The sequence below is a fragment of the Coturnix japonica genome, chromosome 5, assembly GCF_001577835.2.
Source record: "Coturnix japonica isolate 7356 chromosome 5, Coturnix japonica 2.1, whole genome shotgun sequence".
NCBI lineage: Eukaryota > Metazoa > Chordata > Aves > Galliformes > Phasianidae > Coturnix > Coturnix japonica.
Genome location: NC_029520.1, coordinates 23691195 through 23716564, shown reverse-complemented (window position 1 = coordinate 23716564; position 25370 = coordinate 23691195). Strand labels below are relative to the sequence as shown.

Sequence of the window (25370 nt, the reverse complement as noted above, 5' to 3'; positions counted from 1 at the left end):
TCGATTCATTGAGCAACGGCATAAAAGATTCAGCTTCAGGATAATTGATCAAAAATGTATTCTTCAGACTGCTAAATCACTAAGGTAGCATATATACTAAAAATGTTCCTTTGGATTTCCTCTTGGACTCAGCAGTAAATCTGTTTGTGACATGGAAAAACAAAAGCAGACAAGATGTTGAAACAGATGCCAACAATTTTATACAAGGAATGTCATGGCTGCTTTCTTTGTGCATTAACATGATAGTAAAGGCTCATGCATAAATAGCACACAGGGCACAGCCTACAAACCAAGAACACATTGCTCGCCCGTTAAAATAATAAGACGACTTTGAAGCACAGAATTATGCTGGATGTGCAGAACGTGTTTTGAAGAGAGGATTTCTACCTACTCGTGCCCTCCCTTGGGCATCTGTCGGTTATGGCAGAGTTTGCTTATTAAAATGTGAGATAGTCCCCAGCAAACTTGGTCAGTACAGAAGGTGTCCTGGAAGTCTTCAAGTCTACTTCCACACGCAGGCTGGATGTAGTTGCAAAGGGGCAATCACTCAGTACAGTCTTTCAGAGACAAGTGAGAACTACTTCTTACAAGGAAAAAGTCAGAATGCTTGTTCAGAAGATAAAGTCTTTTTATAGCAGTTAATTTAATAATACAGGCCTAAAACAGGGTGATGGGCACTCATCTACAGAAGAGCACATTTAGTAAGAAGAAGCTGGGGAAAAAATACCACAGTTTCAGGACACTGCATCAAACTCCAGCCACTCCAAGAAGAGACAAGTCTCCTGTGGTAGAAGTATTCTTGACTATGTAAGCCAACAACAAAGAATTTTAGGCAGTTCAATCCACAATGGTCTCTTACTTCTTATAACTGGAACCACAAATCCACAGTACAAGACAGCATTAATTAGGTTAAGTGGTGGTTTTGGTAATAAAAATCAGTGAATTCAATGCGGTCCTTTAATAAAAGGATGAAGTCCAGTGAGAGTCAGTTGCTAGGAGCAAAAAAGAAAGGTTCCCATTTTTCAAGTGGATTCATAAGCTCATATTATTAGCAAAAAAAAAAAAAAGCTGTCAGATCTGTGCAGTTTCTACACAACCATGTCTGAGAACCCAGAAGTTCCACAGAATCAGAGATCTTTTGAAAAAGTGGGGGAGGAAAAAAAAGAAAAATCAGAACCCAAGCAAACCAAACCTCTGGTCTCAGAATTGCCTACACAACTTGTTCTCTTATTCTGCTCTGTACAAAACTTAATTGCAACAAGCTGGCAAACCTGAAAAAAAAAACCACAACCTGAGTATATGAGAATATTACCAGGGAGAGCAAAACCCTGCTACCTTTTGATCTGGTACTGAAGTAGAAATAGAGAACTCAGAATGCTTTGCATTGTGCTATATGAGTTGCTTTACCTTTGAAAGCTCTACTGGTCTCTACCAGAGGGTCATTCAACTTGATACTTCTTGCACTGCAAGACCACTGTTCATATCATAGTCCAAACAAACTTCCTAATGAACAGCCAGGAGCATGGCACATCCAGATGCAGGGCTGCCTGAATTACCAGGTGTAATTCATACCATCAGCATTGGAGATGCCTGTGATTTCCTGGCAGCACCGAGTCCAAGCCTTCCTCACATGGCATCATGATCAGTATGACGTTCCAGAAGAATCAGAAGGTTGCGTGTCTGATCCAACATAGCAAGGAACACCATCATCCATCATTTGAACTAGGAATACTCAAAGCTTCATTAGCCAACTGCATTCTTAATATGCTAAATTATTCATATATATATAGATAGATAGATATAGTTAAATTGAAATAAAATATACTGGATTTTGGTTTGCTCATTTACGAGGGAGCTCCTTCCCTTCCCCAGTTAATCTCAAATTAAAACCTAACGGCTGAACTGAAGTTCATTCCCAGCATTCCAAGATGGATATAATACATGAGAGGAGGCCAGAGACTGGAAACATGCACTCTGGCTGCAACAGGTTAAGAAGTGAAAGGGAGACCAAATATTTTCATTTGTAACCCTGAGAACATAAGGAATTGCAAAGATCTGGAGATGAGCCTGGGGTTAAAGGTCGCCAGGCTTTTTATTGCAGTTAAAGCAGACTCGGACTGGGTGATCCCATCCACGAGAAGGAACCGCTCTGCGGTCATGTGAGCACTCATCACAGAATCCCTGGCCACAGGCCCGACAGTGGTGTTTGGAAAGCTTGATGCTGAATTCCTTCCGGCAGTTGTGGCAGTGCAGGATCTCATGGTCTGGTACCCAGTATGCAGGTCGGGCAGCATCTTTTACCAGACCTACGGAGGAAGTGGCAGGGGGAGAAAATCTGTGAAAATAGGCATATGAAGAACAGCTCCATACCTTCTTCTGCCAAAGGTGGAAATGTCAGAACACTGCCATTAAGGGGAATAAGACCTACTGACACTACCTCGGTGTAACAGATGGACAGATCAGCCCAAATGGGTAATTCCACCCCTCCTCAAAGGAACAGACTGTTTTTCCTTAAGTCCTGGCATCTTTCCTTACTCAAGCTCTTTCAGAAGTTGAGACAGTTGCTTTTTCCTAACTTCAGTTTCGACCGTGGCCAAGAAAATAGTCATCCAGCCAAAAATTCATAAACACACTTACTACCTAAACTGAGGAAGATATTTACTCTTCCTTTCATTGAGTTAGCCAACGAACAGCCCACACAGCTGATGGTGGTTCACACTGTAGGCAAAGTAACAAAGTGATGATATGGGCAGTGAGTAGGAAGAAACTCCAACAACGGCAGATTCAGGTGGAAGATGTTTGATGACATACCTGAACTGCTACCCAGCACATGAAAGAGCAGCAAACTCTCACTGTGATCTTTAGTGATGACCTTAGTACATTACTGATCACATTTCCATCATTACAAGTTTGCACAGCTCAATTCTCAACCCCCCAGCAGAAGTACCAAATGACAGCAGTTTCCATGAACACACTTGAGGGCATTCTGCATCTCTGGAATAAAACCAAGCCTGATAAAATGCTTCCTAATTGGCCAGTCCTTAAGGAACTGACTGGTAGGTCACTGCAGAGAAGCATCAGGGTAGCATGAATTATTTGCAGTTCATACACACAGGTTGGAACTACAGGGAGAAAAGAAAAGGTTCAGACTTCAGAAACAGCACGCCAGAAATCAAGGAGAAATATCAGCTCTAGAACTCTCAACCAACAATGGTATCGTGGTGGAGGTGCCAGTGTGTCATACATTATCTTGAAGTTTAGTCTGAAATTTTAACTTGTAAAATCAATTAGACACAAGATTTATCACAAGAGAGCAGAGCTCACCTAAGGGAATGTCCATGGCTGTCACCACTGCTCCAAGAGTGTTCTGCACAGCTTCCCCCACCTTCCTGGCAATAAGCGTCCCCCCTTCTTCATCTGAAGGCAGCTCAGCCACATCTGCATGGCACAAGAATAAAGGGCTCAGCATCTATTTCCAGCACAACTTCTGCCAAATTTCAATTCATTTGCATTGTAAAAACCCAAAAGCAGCAAACCCGAGAGAGCTTGGGATCTCTCCTCAGTCTTTATCACCTAAATCCCCAATCTTTGATTGCAGAGTTTTCACTTTTATTTCAGAAAAAAAAGTACAGAACACAGACTACTGAACCAGCTCTGATGTCAACTCTGCACCATCAACAGGTGCTGGGAAAAGGAAGCAAAGATCCAATTAGAAAGTAACTCAATCAGTGAGTAAAATATCTGGTAACTTGTTGCAAAGGTCCTCTTCCTGCCAAAAGTCATCAAGCTCTTGGGTTCAATGCTAAGAACTCTAAGCCAAATCCAACTTGAACTACGCTGTTCACACCCAGTGAGAACTGTGATCCAGGAGCCAAAGATAAAGACTTCAGACCATTACCCAGGGATAATTCTGTCACAGTCAACTCAAAATTACCTAACTGGATGCCCCTGTTTTCATAGCAGTTGTCACACACGCGCACTGGTGCTGGTCCCCAGCCTCGCTCAGGCACAGGACGGGTCTTGGAAGAACAGCCATCACAGAAGCCCTCTCCACAGGCCCGGCAGTGATGTTTAGTGTCATTATCTTTAAAAGGCGTGTTGCACTTATTACAACTCTGATCAGGACAACGTAGAAAGAAAAACCGTTAGCTTGATCTTCCATAAGGGTCTCATAGCAGAAAAATTAAGAGCAGAATCCCAGGATGGCATTACTCAGATTGAAATTGTGATAAATACAGTTACATGTAAGACTTGTGCGATATCAGTCCCATATCTTGACCTCAAGGAAGTGGATTGGATAGGCGTATATACAGCAGATAAGCCAATAGGTTGCTATGATCCCTTCAGTCACAACCACAAATAATTACTGCCACATCACGTATGGCTGAATGGTGGGTACTAGGTCTCAGTAGGTTGTAAGAATTCAGAAGGCTTTTATCACTGAGGTAGTTAACCATTTCCTTTAAGACGCAGAGAATCCCTTTCTAGTTCAATCATTGGGTCCAGAACTGTGCAACTGGTATGAAACCAGAGTTAAATCCCTGCACTTACAAAAACAGTACCATCAACCACAAAAGCAAGATTTAACATATTGATTCTTTGCTTCTAAAAGCAAGTTCATGCTAGCTAGGATGTTTAAACGGTGATATTGCTGAGAGACGAGGTAACAAGAAGAGAGAGAACTGTTTATATGGCAGGGCTGGGCAGAATCTCTGTTCATTCTTTCTCTGGCTAAGTCAAGAATGGGAAAAGTTGAAAGCAATTCAGTTTTTCCAAAACAGTAGGACAAGGGCGTGGTGCAGTAAAACAAGAAGTATTTGGAATATACAAAATGCAAAAAGGTAAGGAAAAAAAAATCTAGCTGTGCAAAGCTTTCCTCCACAGTATGAAAGTGCAGCAGCTGCTATTTACCAGGATCTGAGAGTTAGGTCTCCAGTAAGCTGGGGCAATCTGGTCTGTCAACCAGGAGGTCACAGCTTTTGTGGGTCCCAGGCTAAGTTCAGATACTGATTGTGCCATGAAATTCATCCCATCCAATAAACGCTGGGCTGCATTGTTGTTGTCTTTCAGAAAGCCATCCGTCTGGAATAAAGCAGGCATTGATTTGAGAATAAAGTCAGGGAAACCTGATTTTTCAAAGACAGATGGCTCCACAACCCACTGCTGCCATTACACTGGAGAGCAGGCATGATAAGAATTTCAACAGCTCCACTTCGAAACACAGTTGTAGTGGTGTAATATTCATACACAGCACTCATGAAATGGTTGACGTGCCAGTTTTAGACAGCTGAAAAAAATGAGAAGTTCCTTCAAAGGCTCTTCTAAACCCAGAGACAAGAGACCTGCTTGAAGGGACCTGCTCTAATGAGCATTGAGCCACTTTCTCCAGAGTACAGAATAACCACCATACATGCTAGATACAGAATATCCAGCAACAAGACTTACCCCTGGCCAGACATGCTCAATTTCTGTCCTCACCACAGTATTTACAGGATCTTGGTTGCCAAACCAGTACTGTCGGCTGCGGTACACCACTCCACAGTTAGGGCACTCAATCACATATCTGCAAAAAAGGATTTAAAGGAAGATGGGTGATCTCAGTGAGATACTGAAAGTCCAGGGCACTAGGCAGAGCAGAAGCAACAGGCAGCAGAGATATTTTAACTGCTGTACTCACCCTGACCAAGCATATTTGGCAAGGCCCAGCCAAGGTGAGTCAGTGGAAGCAGAGGTTTTTGGCACCACACTAACCTCCATTCCTCGTTCATAACAGGCCTGTAACACAAAGGATCAATTAAAACTGCATTCTTAGGAATCCCAGCCAGCAGGTATTGCAGCTGTTTTGCCACGAAAAGTATGCAACTGGCTTACAGTGGTCTTTGCAACAAAGAGGCCACTCATTAAAACATATGAAAGAAATGACTATCAGTTATTACACTGGTAGATATCTCTACTGTACTGAAAACCACGATGATGGCTGAAAATCTTCCTTATCCTGCACACATTCCATACAAAAATTACCTAATACCAAGCAATGGGTGTAAGCAAGTAAAGAGAATAACTGCATTCAGTGCATAGAAGGTTAATATCACCCACGTTTTGAGCAGTTGGGCTCTCAATGTAGCTAGCAAGGTGACAGTTACTCGTAATGGTGATGATCTCTATGCAAAAAATACAAGTTCAGCAGGAATTAATTTTTCTTGTCAAAGTTAGGGCAACTCTCCCATTCAAAGTAATACAAGAAAACAGTCCCACGCCTGTGATGTTCCTCATTCATTGAGGCACCCCTCTCGTTCAGTTCTTCAGACCCTGTTGCTGTCTCTACTCACCTTGCAAGTATAGACTCTGTTGTCATACTGATGAGAGTATCTGCATCGACTTTTGGATTCATGAGGGACTCCTTCCTTTGTGTGGTTCATGCTCTTTTTACAGCCACACCTGAGAATACAAGAGCGACCATAAGCTGATATTGTTAGATACAGGACAGATGTCACTAAGAGTTCGTTTATGTTACTGTCCTGCATTTGTAAAGGTGTTCTAACCCCAACAGCTGTACATAAAGCAGCACTGTCACATACCTATCACTGAAAGGCAGGCTGTTTGGAAGGAGCTGTAGCAGCTGTTTCACAGTACAAAGCAACATCACACAACAATTTAGTGCAGAAAATGATCGCTGTAGCCAATTTAAATTTCACAGAAAATTTAAGCAGGACAAACCAAGCTTGGAAATTGGCCAGAATAGTGTTAACACTGCAGCCTTTCCTAAGATCTGCTAGGAATTCTCTAACAAACATAAAAGAGTATGAATGTAGCACTACAGTATATTAGAGAGAGAACTCTTTTTCAGCCATAGTAACATCGTACTGCTATAGTACTTTACAGGCTCAAAACTTTTGCTGGCTCAGTCTCCAGGCTTTTTCCACAGGGCTACAAGCCAAGCTCTACTCAGAACTGGGGCTCTTCTTGGAAATAGTCATAGGCTAGTCCTGTAATGATGTGTGCTTTAATATTGTTTATTTAATAAAAACAGAAATCATCATAGAATGTCTAAGGAAATCCCCTGACACCTTCTTTCTTTCTAAGCCCTGTGTGCAGTTCTCAGTCAAGTTACTCATGAACCAACTGTGGAAAGGATATGGGCAGAAGAGGTCTGTAGCGATACACAAAAATAGAGTAGGCAAAGGCCACATATCATATGAAGCTGGGACACAGCAATAACAGCCATCTAATTAATGTGTCTAATCTCAGAAGAATTCTGTCTCAAAGTACTATCTACTATCAGACATAGTTGTCAAAACATCTACAGCAGAAGAATACAAAGTTCCTGTGACCAGAACAGCACTATTTTCTAGAAGAATGAGGGTGCCTTTGTCATCCACTTACCCACAGCTGAGACACACAGAGGAACATGTGAAATATTCATCTGGAAAGAAAGAGCTATGAGCCATCTGGTCATCAGGGATTTCCCCACTAAACCGGTCACTCAGAGCCTGTGAAGCAGGGAAAAATGGATGAAACTGGAACAGACTGAGAGCAATTCAAACATTTTACAAAAATTTTTCCCCAGCAAAAGAATGGGTGATTCTTCTGGAAGCAGAGGCAGAGAAAGGGCACAAAGCTAACAAATTCTGTCTTGCTAACCTGGAAACTAAGACAAAAATCAGAAACCAAGCAAGAGAGAGTATTCTGTGCTTGTATTAAAATAAGCTGAATGCTTCTAAAACACCCACTGGTTGAAGTTGGGAGAGAACTCTAGAGGTCATCCTCTTAAACATGGATGGCAAGGCCATCCAGAACAGAGTGCCCAGGACTGCATCCAGGCAGCTTTTGAACATCTTCAATGCTGGAGACTACAGAATCTCTTGGCAAACTGTTCCAATGCTCAGTCAACCTCACAGTGAAAACATGCTTCCTGATGTTCAGGTGAAGCCCTGCATTTCAGCTTTAGTCTGTTGCCTCTAACTAAGAGGGGTCAGTATTGCAGAAACTTAAAGGAGACTTTGAAGATTTGTGTATGTGTTAGAAAACAGAACATGAGAAAACGTTCTCTGTCCTTCAGCTCAAACTGCTGCCTTGATTTTTCCTCTGGCTGTTTGAATAATTGTTCTTCCCTAGGCTGGTAAAACTACACAAAAGACAAAGGGATTTGTCCCATTTCTTGGGAGCAGCAGTCCTTAGCCTTGGCAGATAAAACATCTTCAGTTTTTTGGGTCTTATGACAAAAACAAGTAGACATGTAAGCACTGACAAAGCAATTATTTTCTGATTTCACAAAACTTCAAGGAAATTACTGTTAAGATCTCCTTCAAGCTTGACTAATACTGGCCAAAGCATTCAAAAGTTACAGGAGATGGACAAAGACGCCTAGCAAACCCTATGCCCTCAAGAAGCAAAGTAAATATGTTAATTTGTATTCAGTAGTGATGTGAACACAGCAACCATCCTAACGAACACATACTGAGGTATACTGGCAGCTGTATCTGATACTTCCTACCTTGATTATTGCATTTAGTTCTTAGAAATTTCAGTTTTATTAACCTTTCCAGCTGCTTTTCCCCCTGTAGCCTGTCTGCTCCCAGCACAGGGAATTGTGTATATGCTACCCTGATGCTTCCTTCTGCATTTCAGCTAACTCAAATACCACACAGTTGGAATCATCTGTTTCAGTGGCCAAAAGGCCACCAACACTGTCACCTTCTGCAGGTATGCTTCCAGTGTCCCCATCCTTGGCTAGCAGGGATGCTTTTCTAGGCTAATAAATATGGGGAAATCTGTAGGCCAAACTGCAAACTTTAAAGACCTGAAAATCCCTCCTTCACTCTGGCAAGGTGAAATTTCTAAGCAAATCACCAGCTGCTCACTCCACCAATTCCTTTTCACCAGCCTTCTGATCTGATGCTGCACTCTGAAACAATACAACCTTTTGCTTAATCCTATATGGTTTCCTAGCTTCTAACACATCTCCTTCCTCTTTTTTGCCTCCTAGCCCTTGAGTTATACTGTGCTCAATGTTATGTTTTGCAAACCATTGACTACCTCTAAGTTATTTGCATTCTCTCCCCTTGTGTTGAGGAATTTCACCAATAATTCCTTTTAAGCCTCCTGCTCGTAAATCACTGTCATTATGTGCTCACCACTCACAACATCCATTGTTTTTTCCTCTCCATTTCTTCCCAGCTCACTTTTTTGCTTTTGCTTTGGACTTTTCTTGACACCACAGGGCCTCACTTGTGGTGGGTGGTTCTTGTTTTTTGTTGGCTGTTTTCATTGTTATTGTTTGCTCTATTAAAGTAAAAGTTACCTAACCAATTTGGTTGTTACACAAAATCATTACTTTCAAAAACTTACTTTATTTCCAGATATCTGCCATTCTTTGACACTAGTTCACTTACTCTAGCTTTATTAGCTGCAACTAACAATTACCAGCAACAGTGACAGGGATAAAGATCGTGATGAACTGATCTCCAAACCAGCGGACTTACCTTTAATGCTTTGTAGATAACACCAGGCTGTCTAGGTGACCGAGTTGTATTGTTCTCCAGCTGCTGCTCCACAGCTCGTCTAAGTCCAGAGAAATCTGTTGGAGGATTGTATGTCCTTGTTCCCTTGTAATGGATTGAGCTGAAAGCCTCAGGAAAACAGCTTAGCTTCCGAAACCGATCTTGAATGAGCTTCTCAGGAACTTCAGAAGGATGATCTGTATTTAAAAGCATCAGGAAGCATATAAACAACTGATGGTTAAAATACACATAACATTTAAATTGCACAGTGTTTTCATATGCAACACTGCACTAGCTCTCCTAATTAATTTTTCTAATGCATCTGCAGTGTAGCTATCATTACATTTTACAAGTAGAGAAAGAAAAACAAGAACTGTTTCCAAAAGCAGACTCTTTTCTGATATGCAGTTTTAGATTCTAAGACGAGGTTTCACAGAGACTGTAAATCCACTGGTAAAACTGGAACATCTAGATTTGGAAACACAGAATCAACTTGATATAACACAAGTCCATGTCAGCACACTTGCTAGCTCTTCTCACCAGACCGTAACTTAGTATAGCAAGCCCAGCACCTGATAAGTGGAGGACATGAACCTAATATGAGCAAGGAAGACTGAGTCTCCACCTTGGTATAAGGTGAAGCGCTTTATAACCTGCCACAGCAGTTCAGACCTCATAGAGCTGACCACCATCTTCTGCCTGCTGTCAAGCACCTGCTGTACATTTCAGAAGATCACAGGTCTCTTCTTCCCCATCCTGAAACCATAAACACTCTCATCTCACAACTATCTGTCAAGGTGGATGGTTGCAGCTTGTTGCAAATTCACATATTACAAGTTTTCTTTCCTATTCCTACCATAATCAGAGTGATCATGAAAACATTTCTTTTTTTTTCCACTCCTGACTTTTCACACAGGAGCAATGATCATTGTGAGTCACTGAATATGACCTGATGAAATGGCAAATTTCAACAACTATATGAAATTCTCCATTGCTAATAAGTAAATTGCTACATAACAAAAGGAACTGCCATGGCAGGTGAGTTAAAGATGATTAAAAAGGCTCTCAGATAATCAGTATATGAAATTTCAAGTTCTAATAGCTCAAGATCTCATCAGTTAGAAAGGCCAAAATGAGAGTGTGGGCCAGCAGGGAGCTACTGTGGTATTACACGACAGAAGACTCCCAGATGTTCACAGGTGGCAGAACTGAGTCTTACTGCAAGCCAGTTCATAAAGGCCTTTGCTCAAAGAATCAGGAATGGACAGAAGGAATGAAGAAAGGTTTCATCGTATCTTTTGAAACAGGGAAGAAGTGGGCCCAGGAGAAGAAGCTGGTATCCCCCTGCATGGCCAAAACCAAAAATCTGCCTTGACACATTTGAGGTATTACACTCGGACATGCAAATAAAACAAACAATTGAAAGATGCAAAACCCAGTAAAACACAAGTTAAAAGCACTAGTAAAGAACATTGAAAGTGATAGGAATAATAATAATGTGCCTGGCCTGCTGCTTTGTCCATACCAAATATACACACAGAAAATGGTGTCAAACCATCAACTTCACACTACCACAATCTCAGTCCCAACCTCATACTAGCCTCAAAATCACTCTGGCTTATGGAACTTGAAAGCATAGGTTGAAGGTACTGTGAGTACTGATACTCATCAGTTTTCATATTGTTTCTCTTCCTAGTATCTACATATATTCTGGCTTTTTGTATTGCCTTCCCCCCCCCCCCCCCCTTTTTTTTTTTTTTTTTTTTTTTTTTGCAACAGGATCCTCTATATCCCCGCCAAAATCCCAGCGTGTCAGTTTTCACCTTTGCCTGACATATTACCCACACTCAGGATCATGCATTATGACTGACCCCTCCCAAGGCTGGCAGAACTCCCATCATGACCATTCAGTGCCAACGCCCAGCTGGCTAAGAGGATTATTCCAGCTGATCTAGGATAGTCCACCATCATGGAACACTCTGCTGTTGCCACAGCCTGGCTTACAGACTAGAACTACCGAGAGCAAAACTCAAACCACATCTTCTACGTGGTAGTAAAGAGCACAGAATATTCAATGCAACCTGGTAATCTATTGATAGCATCTAGCACATCAGTTAGTCACTTTTTACTGCCTACTTACCAGAGCCCAGTAGCTTGGTGTACACAGTCTCATGGAAGATGATGACACCTGGACCCAAAGTTGACAGAGGAACATCTAGGCCACACCGGGCTGTGGTAGCTTTTAGCTCCTTGGTAAAATGTTTTAAATAAGCCTCTGAGGCATCACCAAGGAATTTGAAGAGATCATTGTGGAGCCTGTCAGCACGAGTACGGTAGATGACAAGGTCAGAGATGGCCAGGACCTTCAACAGCAGCCGTGTTCTCTGGCTGAGGTTCACGGTGGCCCCCAGGAGGCCCTCTGTATCAATTACCACCACTTTGCGGACAGGGTCATAGGCTGCCCAGACTCCAACTGTGCAGGACTCTTGGGCTGGAGATGTCTTGAAGACTTCCCGGCCATAGAAGAAAGCGTGGTTAAGGGTGTGAGACTTGCCATCCCCTGTGTTCCCAAAGATGGACACTACCTTTAGATGCTGGTCAGGACTACAGTCCAGTTTCTTAATAAAGTCTTCCTCATTCCTTACCTTCAAAAGAAAACAACAATATCAACAAAAAAGAAATGTTATAGCTATGCAATTGGAGCAGACAACTCAGACAGCATAGCCAGTTCCAGGATTCCTAAGATTAATGAGTGATTACTTGGTGTTCAGACTGTCTCAAGTTTCTGAAGCACTGAGAATTCAAAAGCAAAATACTAGAAAGCAGCTTTGTAACACATACAAGTCAATGGGATGTAGGTCATTTCATCAAGTTGCTGTTTTGAAGGTGATGTCTTGCTGTAATTACGTGCCTCTACTATAATGTCACCTAGTTCACTGTGGTGGTCTCTTTTCAGACATAAGAGCAAAAACCTACTGCCAAGCCTGCCACAACATTTACCTGGAGCATAACAGACACTTCCACTAGCACTGGTCTCCTGGCAAGCCTCTGAACTGAAGTGCAAAGCAGGTAAATGCTTTTGCCACCTTAACTAGCACCATTCAGAGTCTGAGCACCTGTTCAAGGAAAAAAAGCTCTTTCCTTTGTTCAGCCATGCTTTAACCATCCCACAGCAGCAGGCTGTCAGACAACTGCCTCCACCATCATGATCCTCATCTCAAGGAACCCAAGGCAGCCAGAAGACACAGGGCTTCTGTGCCTTTCAGACTGACTTGGTGGTTGGAGGCTCCTTGGCTACTTGTCCACCTCCTGAGCAAGTAGTCCTAGCAAGTCTCATGATACTAGAGCCCCATAGGCCATGAGGTAATGAATAGTTTCTTCCTGTAAGGTTATCCTTGGATCATTAGATGAGTTTTAAGCTCATCCAGCCTCTGGTCAACTCCATTAAGTCCAGACTTTGAAAGAAAACCACAAACTAGTCAGTGCACCAGACTGTGGTTGGGAACTGTGTTCAGAAAAAACAAACAAACAAACAGCAGACCATGGGGCCACAGCAGCTACTCACTGGCTCAAAGCATTCAAGGCAGCCTCACAGTGTGCAGAAGACAAGCAAATAAAGAGCTGAAAATGCTTTCATTAGAAAGAATCTTTTCTTGTATCCGTGGGAAACCATCGAGACACTCAAAATTTATACTCATAAGAGAGGTTCTGCTTTTTTGTAGCTGTGATTATCGGTTCATTATCATTATGGTAGCTGAGATGACAGATTCAGTTTCAATCAGTACCTCTGGAGATGCCTCTGTGGATAAAAGCAAGTTCTTGATTCATGGGATAGCTCCAAAAAGCAATCACTATATATTTGACTATATAAAAATGACCGATGTACATAAGCAAAGAGGAATATGATGAAAAGCAACATAATCTGGATCTCCTGCCTCCCAAACTTCTCACCATAAGGGTGGCAGGCTTTTTGCCAGTGTCTGATCAGACCTAATCGATCTGGTAATTCACTCTCTGAACAGCTTAAGGAAGCATCAGTCTTCTCCAATCAGTTTAAACATAGGCAGGGCAACACCTAAAGTTGTCTAGTCAGCATTGGTTATTATGCTGGTACCAGATAGGGAGAGTGAAAAAGGACCATTGGGGCCACAGGGATAAGGGTAATCCGTAAAGCATTCCCATCAGTGAGAAATGTGAGCTATCTCACACAAACTCCACTATATCTAAGATTGTCCCAGGCCAAGCTAATGTAAATCTGTACAATACCCTCTGTCCAGTCTGCTTTAACAATGGCCCCTGCCAGGGCAACTTAATGCAGGAAGAAGAGTTGGATTGCTGAGCCAGAGGAAGAGTTGATTCCAGATCAACAATCAGCTGACTTCATCTCAGGACAGAACTAGAAACAATTCAGACATCACCTAGGAGCACACGAATACACTGAAGAAGAATACACAGCTCATCCTATACTCTCATGGGTCTTAGTAACAGCTGAGAAAGAACTTAGACAAGAAAAGGGTGCTTTCCCATATACTTTATCAGCTCTAAGACCTTCCTGAGAAGTGGTTGCATCTGGATGCTCACATCTGATGCAAAACCAGTAAGCCTACCCTATATGGGTTGTCAAAGCCCTTTGCAACCTCTGCACAGTTTCTTTAAGACCGTTAAAGACAGGATGGATGCAATATGTGTGTTGAAGCACGTGGGGCTCCAGACCTATTTCTTCATTTCCCACCCCCACCCCCATCTCTAAAGAACTTTTTTTGATACCTCCTTCTGCTGCATGTGCAAAGGACTAACACTTCCATTGCTACGTACACTCCCCTGCTGCCCAAGAGCTCCACATCTGACATAAACAGCAGTGCATAAATATGAGAGCTTCCTTAAATTCCATAGCAATGACAAGCAAGAATGAAAACTTTGTACACCTAAGATGAGTCATCTCCCTCCAGTTCCTCTTCTATTTCCCTAAAGGTCATTCTGTCATTTCCAGTGTCAGACATTCATTTACACTTCTGTTATGGATCTCAAAAAAAAGATTATCTTCTAGGAAGAAAAGGTTTGATATCACCACAGGTTAGAACCTTGGTCAGCCTTATTTTCCAGCTTGGACCACATTTCTTTCACAACTGTCATTCGGCCAGTTACTCCAAAGCTGAGTCAAATTGAAAGTGAAGGCTTTCAGGAGGAAAAAAATGAAAGCTTTAGAGTCCTAAAGAGGATGCAAAAACCTCACTCTGCACTGCGGTGGAATGCATAGAGATCTCAACCCCCCTTGTCACTCATACTCTGAAATGCATTATACCTAACAAAACGTGTTTCCTAGTTCCAAGACATAATAAAATTAGAATTGTTTAAGAAAAGTCTAGAAACAAGAACAGATAAGATTCCTGACCAAGATTTCTTGGAAACAACACTGTTCAAACAATAACAAATTAAAGCTTAGGAACAAAACACATTAAGTACATTGGAGTTTCCAATGACCTGTACTCACAGAACTTTAGCTCTGCCTCTGGGCAAAACACATTAAGTGAATCTGACATTTTTAACCAGTTTTCTCCACTTAAAACCACTTATGAATGTTGGCTGATATTCATGGAAGTGATGCACAGAACTACAGTTGTGCCACGATGACACAGTAGTTGACAAACAAAATTTAAGTGCATGTCTAGAGCTCGAGGTCTTACTGTCGGGTCACTACACCAGAATTTCAGATGTAAAGAAAACAAGAGAAATCTGTCAAACAAACATCTTCGTCTAGCTATAGCCTATGAGGCAAGTCTGAGAGGGATAACTGGCAACACATCATAGCACTGCCTCCAAAATCCATATATCTTCAGAGGACCTTACAAACAGACTTAATAAGAAAAGCTGCTGGAAACAACCCACTTTGGTTCCAGAAGAAACCTTAGTTGATATTCCCAAATGTTTCATGCTACCAAGTGAGAAAAAACACTGGGTGGCTCCCTGTGAAGAAGAAAAGCTCTCAATTATGAAATCCGTAACATCCACAGATGGATGAGAGGAATCTTAGACTATCTTAATTCAAAAGCTGGAATACTATAGACTAATGCAAGCTGGAAGGGACCTCAGGAAGCCATTACTCCCACTCAGTAGCTAGAGGGCTTCCAAACAAGAAAGAGGAACTTGGCCGCAGGTACTCAGGAAGAATTAAGACTGACCTTTAAGCCCAAGGAACTCTAGTTTCCTGCCCTGGCTTTATCCTACACCTTTTCTTCCTCATGTCTTTCTATGGAAATGTCATTTATGCCATCAAACCTTCCACATTTAACTTAAAATCTGTAATTCAACTGCATAAGCATATTAGATAGAGAAATATGCCTCTAAAACACACATATTTCCTAAGAGTTTACTGAAAACAAAAAGCAGAGTAGAAAGACTCTAAAACTTCCTGAGGAAAGGTCTTAAATTGCATGTCTCATCAGTAGTTAAAATACTGCAATTGGGAATAAATTGTTATTTATATTTATTACAGATTAATTATAATGCAATATTATATCACCCAGGAGACTCTTTGTAAATACAGTTATCATCATTATTTTCAGTAATCCCCTTGATTGTCATGAGAACAGCGGGAACCAGCGTTTTCAAGATCACAGACCTACATAGCCTCAGGACCAAACTCCACGTGACCCAATACTGGATGCAAAGAAGGAAAATCAAAGAAGGGGATTGACAAACCCTAAGGATTTAAGGTGAGATTCCAACACTCCTCAGCTGCATACAGTTTTGGATCTCATTCTCTACACGGGGTACAGGTCTGGCTTCAACGTAAAAAAGCACTTAAAACTGAATTCTAAGCAGAATTTTTTTGTACGCACTGATTTTGTCTTGACTCCAGTACCAGCCATGGGTCCTGCTGAGATTTGTTCTGTTAGGCTCTGTACTCATCCATGAAAACACTGTTACCAAAATGAAAATCCTTTTCAGACAAAAACTATCCTGTTCTTTTCCACAGCTCTGGAACTAGATTCAGTGACATGCACGGGTTTGTCTTGAGACAAACAGAACAAGCCTCAGTGTGACCTACAGATCCACGCAAAGGGCAGAGGTTTTCCTTGGTGAAGCCCTTGTCTATCAGTTACAGGACTCTTATCACTGTCACTTTCAGGAAATAGTTAAAACTTGCCTATCAAACCTAACTGAGGAGACAGGCTGTTTCAAGGACTTTAAGACAGGATACATTTGGGGGGTGGGGAAGGAATAAAATAAAAACAACTACTATGAGTGGATGGGAGGTAATTTAATTTTATTGGGACCCTCTATAACCTAAGAAGCAATATTGACTGAAATATTGTTTTTAGCAGATATTCTACCCTTGTAGATGACAAATGAGTCAAAAAACATCTGAAAGCAGATGACTACACAAAAGCCTGTTATCTATTTGCCATCTGAAAAACCTACATTTTCCCCACTCTTCCTTTTAGGAGATCTCAAAATTAACAGACTTTGTGGTAAATGCAACTGCTGCAGTAATAATGTTATTTCAAGAGTGTCATTAAACTCTTACAGAGAACTGTAAACAAAGCAGTAGAGATCATTATCCTGTTCACTAAGTACTCTTTCAGTTCTGTCCAGATGTTCGTTTGGTCACACAGTTACCATCCTCACGTCATAGCTGTAGCAGCAGAGGCACATCCAGTTCAAAAGATATGCCCAGAAGACAGCAAGTCAGTGAGTTCCAGGCATAGCAATTAGCTTTGCTAAATGCGAAGCATAATTACCTGTATGGGCACTGTGATACCACTGTCTCTGTTACAAGGGGCATTCAGAAACTTATATTACAATTTCACTTTTCAGAGTAGTTACTTTAGTTATTTTCCCAAGTGCAGGGTGTTTTGATGGACAAGTCGTGGGAATGTGAACACCTGCCTTTATTTGATCCCAAAGCAGGGTAATAATAACCCAAAAGAAAAGGTACATTACTATACTAATACTTGTGAACCAGTGGCTTGTACAAAGCAAGATGGCACAGAAAATTGAAGTTGTAGAGGGGCTGGAGGAGAATACACTACCAGATCCCTTATCTTAAAGGAGGTGTGCATTTGTTGAATGAATGACTCTTCTCCTTCCTTCTAAAAACACTCTTCAAAATACTGGTGTATGTCTGGGGAAGAAAGAGCGTTCCCAATCTCCTGTCGCAAAGTAGTTCATCCTACTACTTCGTTTTGGGCACAGAAAACTAATGCACTGAACTGTAGAAGATGGAACTGCAAAACTGGTAACACAGCAGGATGGGAAAAATCCCCAAAGCACTTGTGCAAGAAAAGCTCCCTGAAGTGCAAACAGGAGGAATTCATCAATAGTACAACAGGATCAGGAACAGAAATTACAAGTTCTGATCCAACAGATCACATTGACCTAAAAAATATAAATCCTTCAACATTTCTTCTTCTTCTTTTGTATTTATGGTAAATACACCAGCTGTGACTCTTCAGGCTATGGGACATGGACTAAAATCCCAAGAAACTCACAGGAGACAGTAAAAAACAAAAACAAAACCAACATTCTCCCAACAAGTTGAGCAAAACTGCAAGACTGTCATAGAAATTAAGAGTATGTGTTAGACAAGTGGGGTTTGGGGTTGTTTTTGTTTGTTTTTACTACAAAGACAAGCAGCAAAACTTAGATTCTGACATAAACCAGCTTGTACTGACACACAAAAAACACTTCATTAGAAAGCGTAGTTCCTAGTGACTCTCCATTATCTCATCTCTACGGTTTGGCCAGGCTCAAGTAAGGAGGTAATAAGGAGAAAAATACAATAGTGCTTTCATCAGGTTTGCAGCAGGTGCAACAACAGCAAAGCAGGTAACACCCCTGTGTTATCATTCAGTACATACAACTTTCTAACAAGAGGTGACACAGAGGAGGAGTATGGACTGTTACACTGGTTATAGTACAAAATACTCAGTATTTAAATAAAGGCTGTGGCTCATTTTGTCATGTAAACTGTCTGCAGAGCGTTAGATAGATCCTGCTCAGTATTTGCTGATGGAAAGAGCTTAATCCTTTAAGTGTCTAACCCTACTAGCCAGAATAAAAAGAACTCAGAAACGAGGCTGCATCTAAGAAATGCAGCTGTTTATGGAGGGAGGGAGGAGGGGGAAGAAAAGAGAAAACCCTGCTAACTGAAGAAACACAGATCAGAGTGCATATCACAATGCAGATCCAGAAATAAATGTGTGGTCCTTTCTCCCATATAGCATTATATTACTGGGGATGTTCTTTTTGCTTTAGTGGCAAGCTTCAGGTGAAAAAAAAAGACTTTTTTCTTCCTGCCTCCTTGATAAGACAGGTTACAAAGACAATTCATTTTATTTTCTTTGAAACTGAGAGGATGGATATTCCTTGTAGTAGAGAGAGTTTCTAGTCAAATATCAGTAACTCCAAGGTAGACTGGTAACAAGCATTTTCCCTGTCTGCTGTAGTTGATGAAAGACATTTTGCCATTTGCATAAATTACACATCCTCAGTTATAGCTTCGGACACAGTGTCATAGCAGAAGCCACCAATGGCACTACAACGAAGTTCTGATCCTGTGGTAGCTCTTGACGTCTGTTCCCCAAGATAAAGCTATCAAGTTGTTGTTATGCCTTGTTAAGCATTTCTTCTCCCTTGCCTCAGAAGTAGCTGCAATGAACTCACTGTACAACCAGCACATAACTCTCCACCCTATTGCAAATACACTGTATAAAGATTAAGCAGAAATAGCTGCTATTCCAAAAACTACATACACATTAAGTACAAGAAAGAAACAAAGACCAGTGTAAAAGCTTGAGAGGCACTGAGAAAGTATCATGGCTCAAACTGAAGACTTCAGCCTCAGCCATGAATTCATTGTTGCATTTTGTTGTGTTGTTCCTTACCAATAAAAGTAAATAACATTTTAAAATGCGACCAGTTAAATGATTCTCTAAGTTCTTTAGAGAAGTGCCTCCCACGTGCAAGGGGCTGCCCTGGTGATCGTAAAATGGAGCTTGTTTGAAAATTCAGCAAGTTTGAGGCAAGAAATGAAAGCTGACACCTTACCAGAACAGAAGACTCATTTGGGAGATTTACACTTATAAGAAAAGTTGGCACAGATTTGGTGTTTGTTCTAGCATAGCAAAAAAGAATAAGATGCAGATGTAATGAGAGCAGTGACAAGATCAAAGCAATTGATGGAGGAAACAGTCTGCACAGTATCACTCTGAGTAGAAATAAACATGGAAGGTAGAATATGTCCAAAACAATTAACAAACAGATGCTGCAGTTATCAAGAACAAATTGACTCAAGTGTCAACTTCAGATACGTGACAAGGCCAGAAATTTAATACTGTGCAAAAAGAAACCACCAAACTATAATACAGCCCAAGGAAAAAGACCAAGAATGGGGTCCAAGCTGCAAAAAAATGCCAGTTTGAAAAATATGGACAAGAGTGTTAGTTTGGTTTTTTTCCAGTTCTAGAAAAAGGAAAGGAAATATCTGTAGTATAAGCCAAGATGGCTGGGGACTCAGTCACAAGACATAGTGCTGTGTGCTGTGTAAGACAGCAGCAGCTGAACTCCAGGAGGAACAGCCTCTCTCTGGTTCTTCCATAGACTTGCAGAATGAGCTTGTATTTAACCTTCAGAAGCACTTCCTTAACATGAGATAATACATCTCTTTTTGAGGCACTCAGATACAGCGCTGTGATACAAACATCACAAAGCAGCCTGCACTTCACAGTGATGAGCTTAGGCTAGTCAATTCTCTCCAAACTACTGCTGCACAAACAATGGTTTAAAATGGGACCTTTCCCATCCTGAAGTGGATTCGAAACAAGCCCAAAAACTCCTCGGCTTTTTGAGCTTACAGTTATGTCTGCAAAGTGCAAAAAGCTCAAAGCTAGCCCTGAACAAGTTAGCACATCTATGCAACATGGCACTAAGACAATTATGCAGACTTCATAATGATGACAGCTGAATCACTGCTGTGCTGGGACCAAGCTAAGAATCTCTGCCTCTCAGCCAAACGTCTTATGGATGAGTTACACTGCTTCTGGAATTGAAACTGTTGTTGCTGACACACTGTAAACAGTGTTTCAAGTTCAATCTCAAGTTTCAGAACCACCAGCTCCTAGAAGCAGAGAGGGACTACCAGATAGGACACAACTCCTTGAGCTGAAGAGCTCCAAGTTTCACAAGGAAATTAAGAAATCTCTTAGCCCCCAGTTTCCACATCATTGTACTACCTCCAAGTAGGGTACACCAGCAAGTATCTTAATCTGTTGCACTTAGTCAGCAGCAGAACCTGTTCTGCCTAATGTGGTAGGACTAGCCATGAACATTTACATGGCCAAATGCGCCATGAACAGCAAATAAGCAATTTCCTCTCCAATTTCCTAACAAACTTCAAGTTCCAAAGGTCAGAGGACAGTTGAAGATAGTTGGATTCCATAATTGTGATAAAGCCTTCTCCTGTTTGCCCAAGCTTGTAAAGCTGCATACCCTCAAATTCTGAATTTCCACATTTCAGGTTATTGTGGCTTTGTTTTTTTGTTGTTTTCATTTGTTTGTTTGTTTTTGTTTTTTGCAAGAGTTGTTTAGAGAACAAAATACTTCCTCTAAAGTGCTCAGGAACCATCCTACTAATGGCAAACACACACACAAAGACTGAACATGACTTACCTATACCTACATTGCCTGCTCAGTATTACTAAGAACAAAAAGAAGCTACAGAACATGTCCTCAGAGTTAATCATCTGACAGCTATCTCTGAATAAAGGTTCTCATGCTCACCAGCAGAAACATCACCATAACAGCAAGAACTCGAAGTTCCAGCTGATAGAAAATATTTTAGTTGAAAACTTACAAACTGCGTGGAGACTTGGCTGTGAGCTGTCACATAAGCAGTGAGCTGTGAGAAAGAGAACATCACTCAAGATGGAAGAATTGACTCAAGACCTCAATAAGAAACAAGATCATTTTCAGAGAGCTTTTTCAACCCTGTTCTCATCAACTTGTTAACACCTTATAAAGAACCACTACAGTTCCAATAAGGAAGTTGGCTTTATTGCACATGACATTTAAATAGTAAAGCACTTGCTTGCAAGAGGCAGCCAAAAGTCTGCCCCAGTAAGGCTTACAGATTCATGGGTATAAAAATAACTTAAAACAGTACAACCAGAAGCAACCACAGCTTGTGAGGAGACTTCTAGGACAGCCCTGTTCTAAGGCATTTCAAACCTTGCTCTAGAAGCTAGATGAAGAGCAGTGAAAAACCTGCACCTTGAAGAGATAATTGCACCTGCCACACATTATATGAAAATGTATGAGCGCTTAGAGGAAGCACACACTTAAGATTGCTTCTACACCTGAAACTCAATCATCCAGTTCACAGTCACCATCATTCTTTTCTCCCTTAAGCCTTAGTATACCACATTTTTAAGACTGGCAGCATGAATGTGTTAAATTAGGGCACAGGTTCAGCCATCAGGAGAGTACACATTTTATTCCAGTGTTGCCTGAGTGAGGTTTAACACAAATTTGCAAATGCTCCTTGTCATATGTTATATCTGCTGCCAGCGCTCCCATTTGCAGGGTACCTACTGTAATCCTCTCCATTCAGTTTGGTTCAGGAATAATAAACACCTCGCACGTAGAGTTCTTATCTTAGTTGCGTGTGGCCCAATACAGTCAATTCTCTCACCAGTATCATTTACCAAGAGGTCTTCATGAACTTGCCTTTCAAGAAGCCAGTGAGCAAGGTTTGTCTTCAGCACTGGGTCTCTTTGGCCCAAGACACTCATCCAGTGCCAGGAACCAGCCATTCTCAGTTTGTTACTGTTGCTGCCAGTAGCACTTCAAGCATTAATCCCTCATCTCCCTAATGCATCAGACAAAAATACAAACCAAAGGATCTCATTTGTCAAACAGCTACAGTAGCTCTTACCTGAATCTCCTCAGTTTCATCCACCAAGAGGAAACTCACAACTTTCTCAGCCATCTTCCTTCTCCTGGTCTCCTCATCCATCTCCTCCTCTTCCTGCTCCTGGGCTTTGCCAGCATGGTACACAGTGACAGGGTGCTTCCTCCTGTTCCCCCCAGCATGTGTTCTCTTCTGACACTCTACGCAGAGGTTGATTTTGCACACCTGGCACCTCACCGCTGCTATCTGTCTCGATCCCGTCATACTGGCGTGCATGATGTTCCCATTGGCACCTTTGCAGGAGTCACAGTAAGGAACATGGCCAGGCCTTATGCGGGTCCGTTCATGGTTCCGCAGCCTTTCTGGCTGGTGCAGCTCCTCTTCGCAGCGCTGGCACTGCAGGCTCCTGCACTCGTCACACTCAAAGACGGCCTCATCTGTCCCACTGCAAACGTAGCTCTCCTGGCAGAGGAGAGCTGTGTTCTGGCCCTTCTCTGCAGTCTGTGTGTGGGCACTCATCTTCAGATTTCTTTACAGCAGCAATTCTCCCTCCTGGTTGTGCTTTAAATAACAATACTGTGAAAAGTCAGTTGCAAATTCAGTATTTTTCTCAGGTGAAAGAAACACAACAGGAATTCTGTCTGTACTTAATTCTAAGTAACAGAGAGATGTTTCTTTAAGATTCATACATCAGCTCGCCACCCTGGGAGCCCTCTTAGGCACAGGTGAAGTTCATCTTCTCCCACTTAGTCTGAAAGCACGCAGTTGGTTTCATTTGTTGTTATACCCAAACGCTGGCACCTGTTCTTTCACTCCATCATGTGCTTGCAGTGATAGGACAAAACCAGCCAGGTGCCCCTGGGCAGGTGGAAGGCAAGGATCTCCCTAAAGCAAAGAGCAAACAGAGACATTAGTAACGCAAAAGAAAGAAAGGCATTAGAAATACGTAAATACGTATGTATGTACACACGGTGTTGTGTCAGTACTAGAAAATTCTTTGCTTTCACCCCGAGCTAAGCTCCTCCTTCAGAGTTCAGGGTATTTATTTATTCGCCGGGAATTTCCCGACGCGCTGTGCCAGCCCCGGCTGTTCGGTGACTCCCAGCCCCGCTCTCATGATTCCAGGAGGCTTCTCCCTCCCTGCGGCCCGTTCCCCCGCTGTCTCCCGGCCCCGGAGACGCGCCCGTCGCCTTTGTCTGTGCGCTCCGTGGCCTGGCCTCTTTCTCTCCCCGCGGCTCCGGGGCGGCGCCGGCCGGGCGGTGCGAAGCCGGCGGCCCCGTTGCGTAACGGCGGTGCGCCCAGCACCTACCTCGGGCCGCGGTCGGAGCGCTGCCGGGAGCTGCGGCGCCGAACAAAGGCGACCGCGGCCGGGGCGTCGCGAGCCGGGCTATTGTTTACAGCTCCGCGGCCGCCCTCCTTCCCTTTCCTCCCCCGGCACCCAGCGACCGAGCAGTCGGCTCCCGGCCGCCGCTTCCTCCGCCCCGCCCGGGCGGCCGCGGGGAGCCCGCTTCTCCTCCCCCGGCGGCCGGGGCGGGCCCCGAGCATGCAGGCGAGGCGCCTGGCGGGGCACGGCAGGGCAGGACCGGGGCACCCGCCGCCACCGCCCTGCGCCCGCTCCGCTGTTGTCAGCGGGATCAGCTGATCGCGGGGATCTCGGGCTCGTCGCTCAGCGCACACACGGGGAGCGGCGGCGGGCACGCCGGGAGATGTAGTCCGAGCATCCGCATCACGGGGTGCGACAAGGAGCCTGTTGGGAGCTGTAGTGCCGGGCCGCCCGCACCGCCATCTTGTTCTCTATTGCTTTATGAGCGTGGCCAAGGAAGGGCTGACAAGGAACAGCGCTGCTCTTACTCCTCTCAGATTGACTTGGGCTGAAATGCCAATGGGTGCTCGCTGGAGGAGGATCTGTGGCTTCACTTCAGCAGCTGATGCATCAGTATCCATAGAAAGGCAGCTAGAAATTGCTCTGCTACTTGGTGCAGTGGTTTGGCTGGATACAAATTATTTATAGAATGAGTTAATTGCATAACTGGATATCTATGTGAACAGCAGTGACAGTGACTGCACCTTCTGTGAGAGATTTAATGGTATGAGGAAGGGAAAACAAAACATAATAAGCACATCACCACTGGAGTGAATCTTCTTTACCTGGTGATTTTGGAGCTGTGCACCCATCAAATATTTTAAACATTGCACAGCTGAGAAACAACCTGACCTTTTTACTCTGAGATACCTCCTGGTATGTTTAGAGTTATTTCTTACACTTGAAATACAAAACAATCTGCAGACATAAAGAGTTTCTATTTATTTTCAGTCTAAATCTTCAAAGCCCCGTACTGGATTTTTTGATGGACTTGAGAATAGTCAGCAGTGACTAAGGGAATCAAGTGAGCTGCAATCAGTAACTGGAGAGTGGAGTCTCAGTTTCACAGCTGAAAGGTAAGAGGATAGCACAGAAAATTCTGAAATTCAGGAATAGAAAGACTAGAAATCTGGAAGTAATTATTTTTATTGGATGCTTCACTGATTACAAAGGGTATTGGAGGCAAAAACTGATGATTTGTACAAGTAAATGCACATTGTGACTTTCTCCAGCTAAACAACAACGAATAAATATCTATATGATGAAAGCTATTGTCTCAGACACACGTAGGACATATGAGCTGTACTTAATAGAGCACAGGCATTATTCCTAAAGAGGAAGGAATTTCATTGAATCTTTAAGTACTTGGTAAAGCTGAGATCTCTACCCTTGCACATGAAGGCTTGTAAAGCCCAGGGAGGTTGTGGATGCCCCGTCCTTGGAGGTGTTCAAGACCAGGTTGGACGGGGCCCTGGGCAACCTGATCTAGTAAAGGTGTATGTTTGGTGGCCCTGCCAGGCAGGGGGGTTGGAACTACATGATCCTTGAGGTCCCTTCCAACCCGGGTCATTCTGTGATTCTGTGATTAGATGTACGC

At 42.7% G+C, this 25370-nt stretch overlaps 2 protein-coding genes across 7 annotated transcripts in view; one reads left to right on the top strand and one right to left on the bottom strand.

Annotated features, from left to right (window-relative positions):
* The window catches only part of DCAF4 (DDB1 and CUL4 associated factor 4), a 36671-nt gene extending 18765 nt beyond the window's left edge, over positions 1 to 17906 (top strand). Inside the window, exons 14-15 of one of the 2 annotated variants that reach the window (XM_032444925.1) lie at positions 16064 to 16213; positions 16477 to 17906. In XM_032444925.1, coding sequence (XP_032300816.1) covers positions 16064 to 16194 — 131 coding nt within the window. In that variant the 3' untranslated portion in view covers positions 16195 to 16213; positions 16477 to 17906. Of the gene's footprint in view, positions 1 to 16063 lie in introns of both variants that reach the window. The other variant, XM_015864625.2, reaches the window with a different exon arrangement.
* Positions 178 to 23832, bottom strand: ZFYVE1 (zinc finger FYVE-type containing 1). 5 transcript variants are annotated; one of them, XM_015864598.2, is made up of 12 exons: positions 23720 to 23832; positions 22435 to 23295; positions 11641 to 12145; positions 9483 to 9697; positions 7384 to 7490; positions 6330 to 6438; positions 5678 to 5775; positions 5446 to 5563; positions 4912 to 5082; positions 3935 to 4115; positions 3325 to 3438; positions 178 to 2306 (listed from the first exon to the last, which is right to left on the bottom strand). In XM_015864598.2, exons 2-12 carry the CDS (start codon positions 22927 to 22929, stop codon positions 2074 to 2076), a joined length of 2346 nt encoding a protein of 781 aa, XP_015720084.1. In that variant the 5' UTR covers positions 22930 to 23295; positions 23720 to 23832; the 3' UTR covers positions 178 to 2073. The 5 variants fall into 5 exon arrangements, with proteins under 5 accessions (XP_015720084.1, XP_015720085.1, XP_015720087.1 ...); XM_015864599.2 differs by lacking the exon at positions 23720 to 23832 and adding an exon at positions 23381 to 23490; XM_015864601.2 differs by lacking the exon at positions 3935 to 4115.
* Positions 23833 to 25370: the final 1538 nt, after the last annotated feature.

Bases quoted from the DNA above. Each gene is read 5' to 3' on its own strand.
- ZFYVE1 (XM_015864598.2), bottom strand. From the start codon at position 22,929: ATGAGTGCCCACACACAGACTGCAGAGAAGGGCCAGAACACAGCTCTC. The intron at 4,116-4,911 runs GTAAATAGCAGC...TGTCCTGATCAG, and splicing joins GACCTAACTCTCAGATCCTG to AGTTGTAATAAGTGCAACAC. The intron at 2,307-3,324 runs GTGAGCTCTGCT...CTTCCTCCGTAG, and splicing joins AGCCATGGACATTCCCTTAG to GTCTGGTAAAAGATGCTGCC.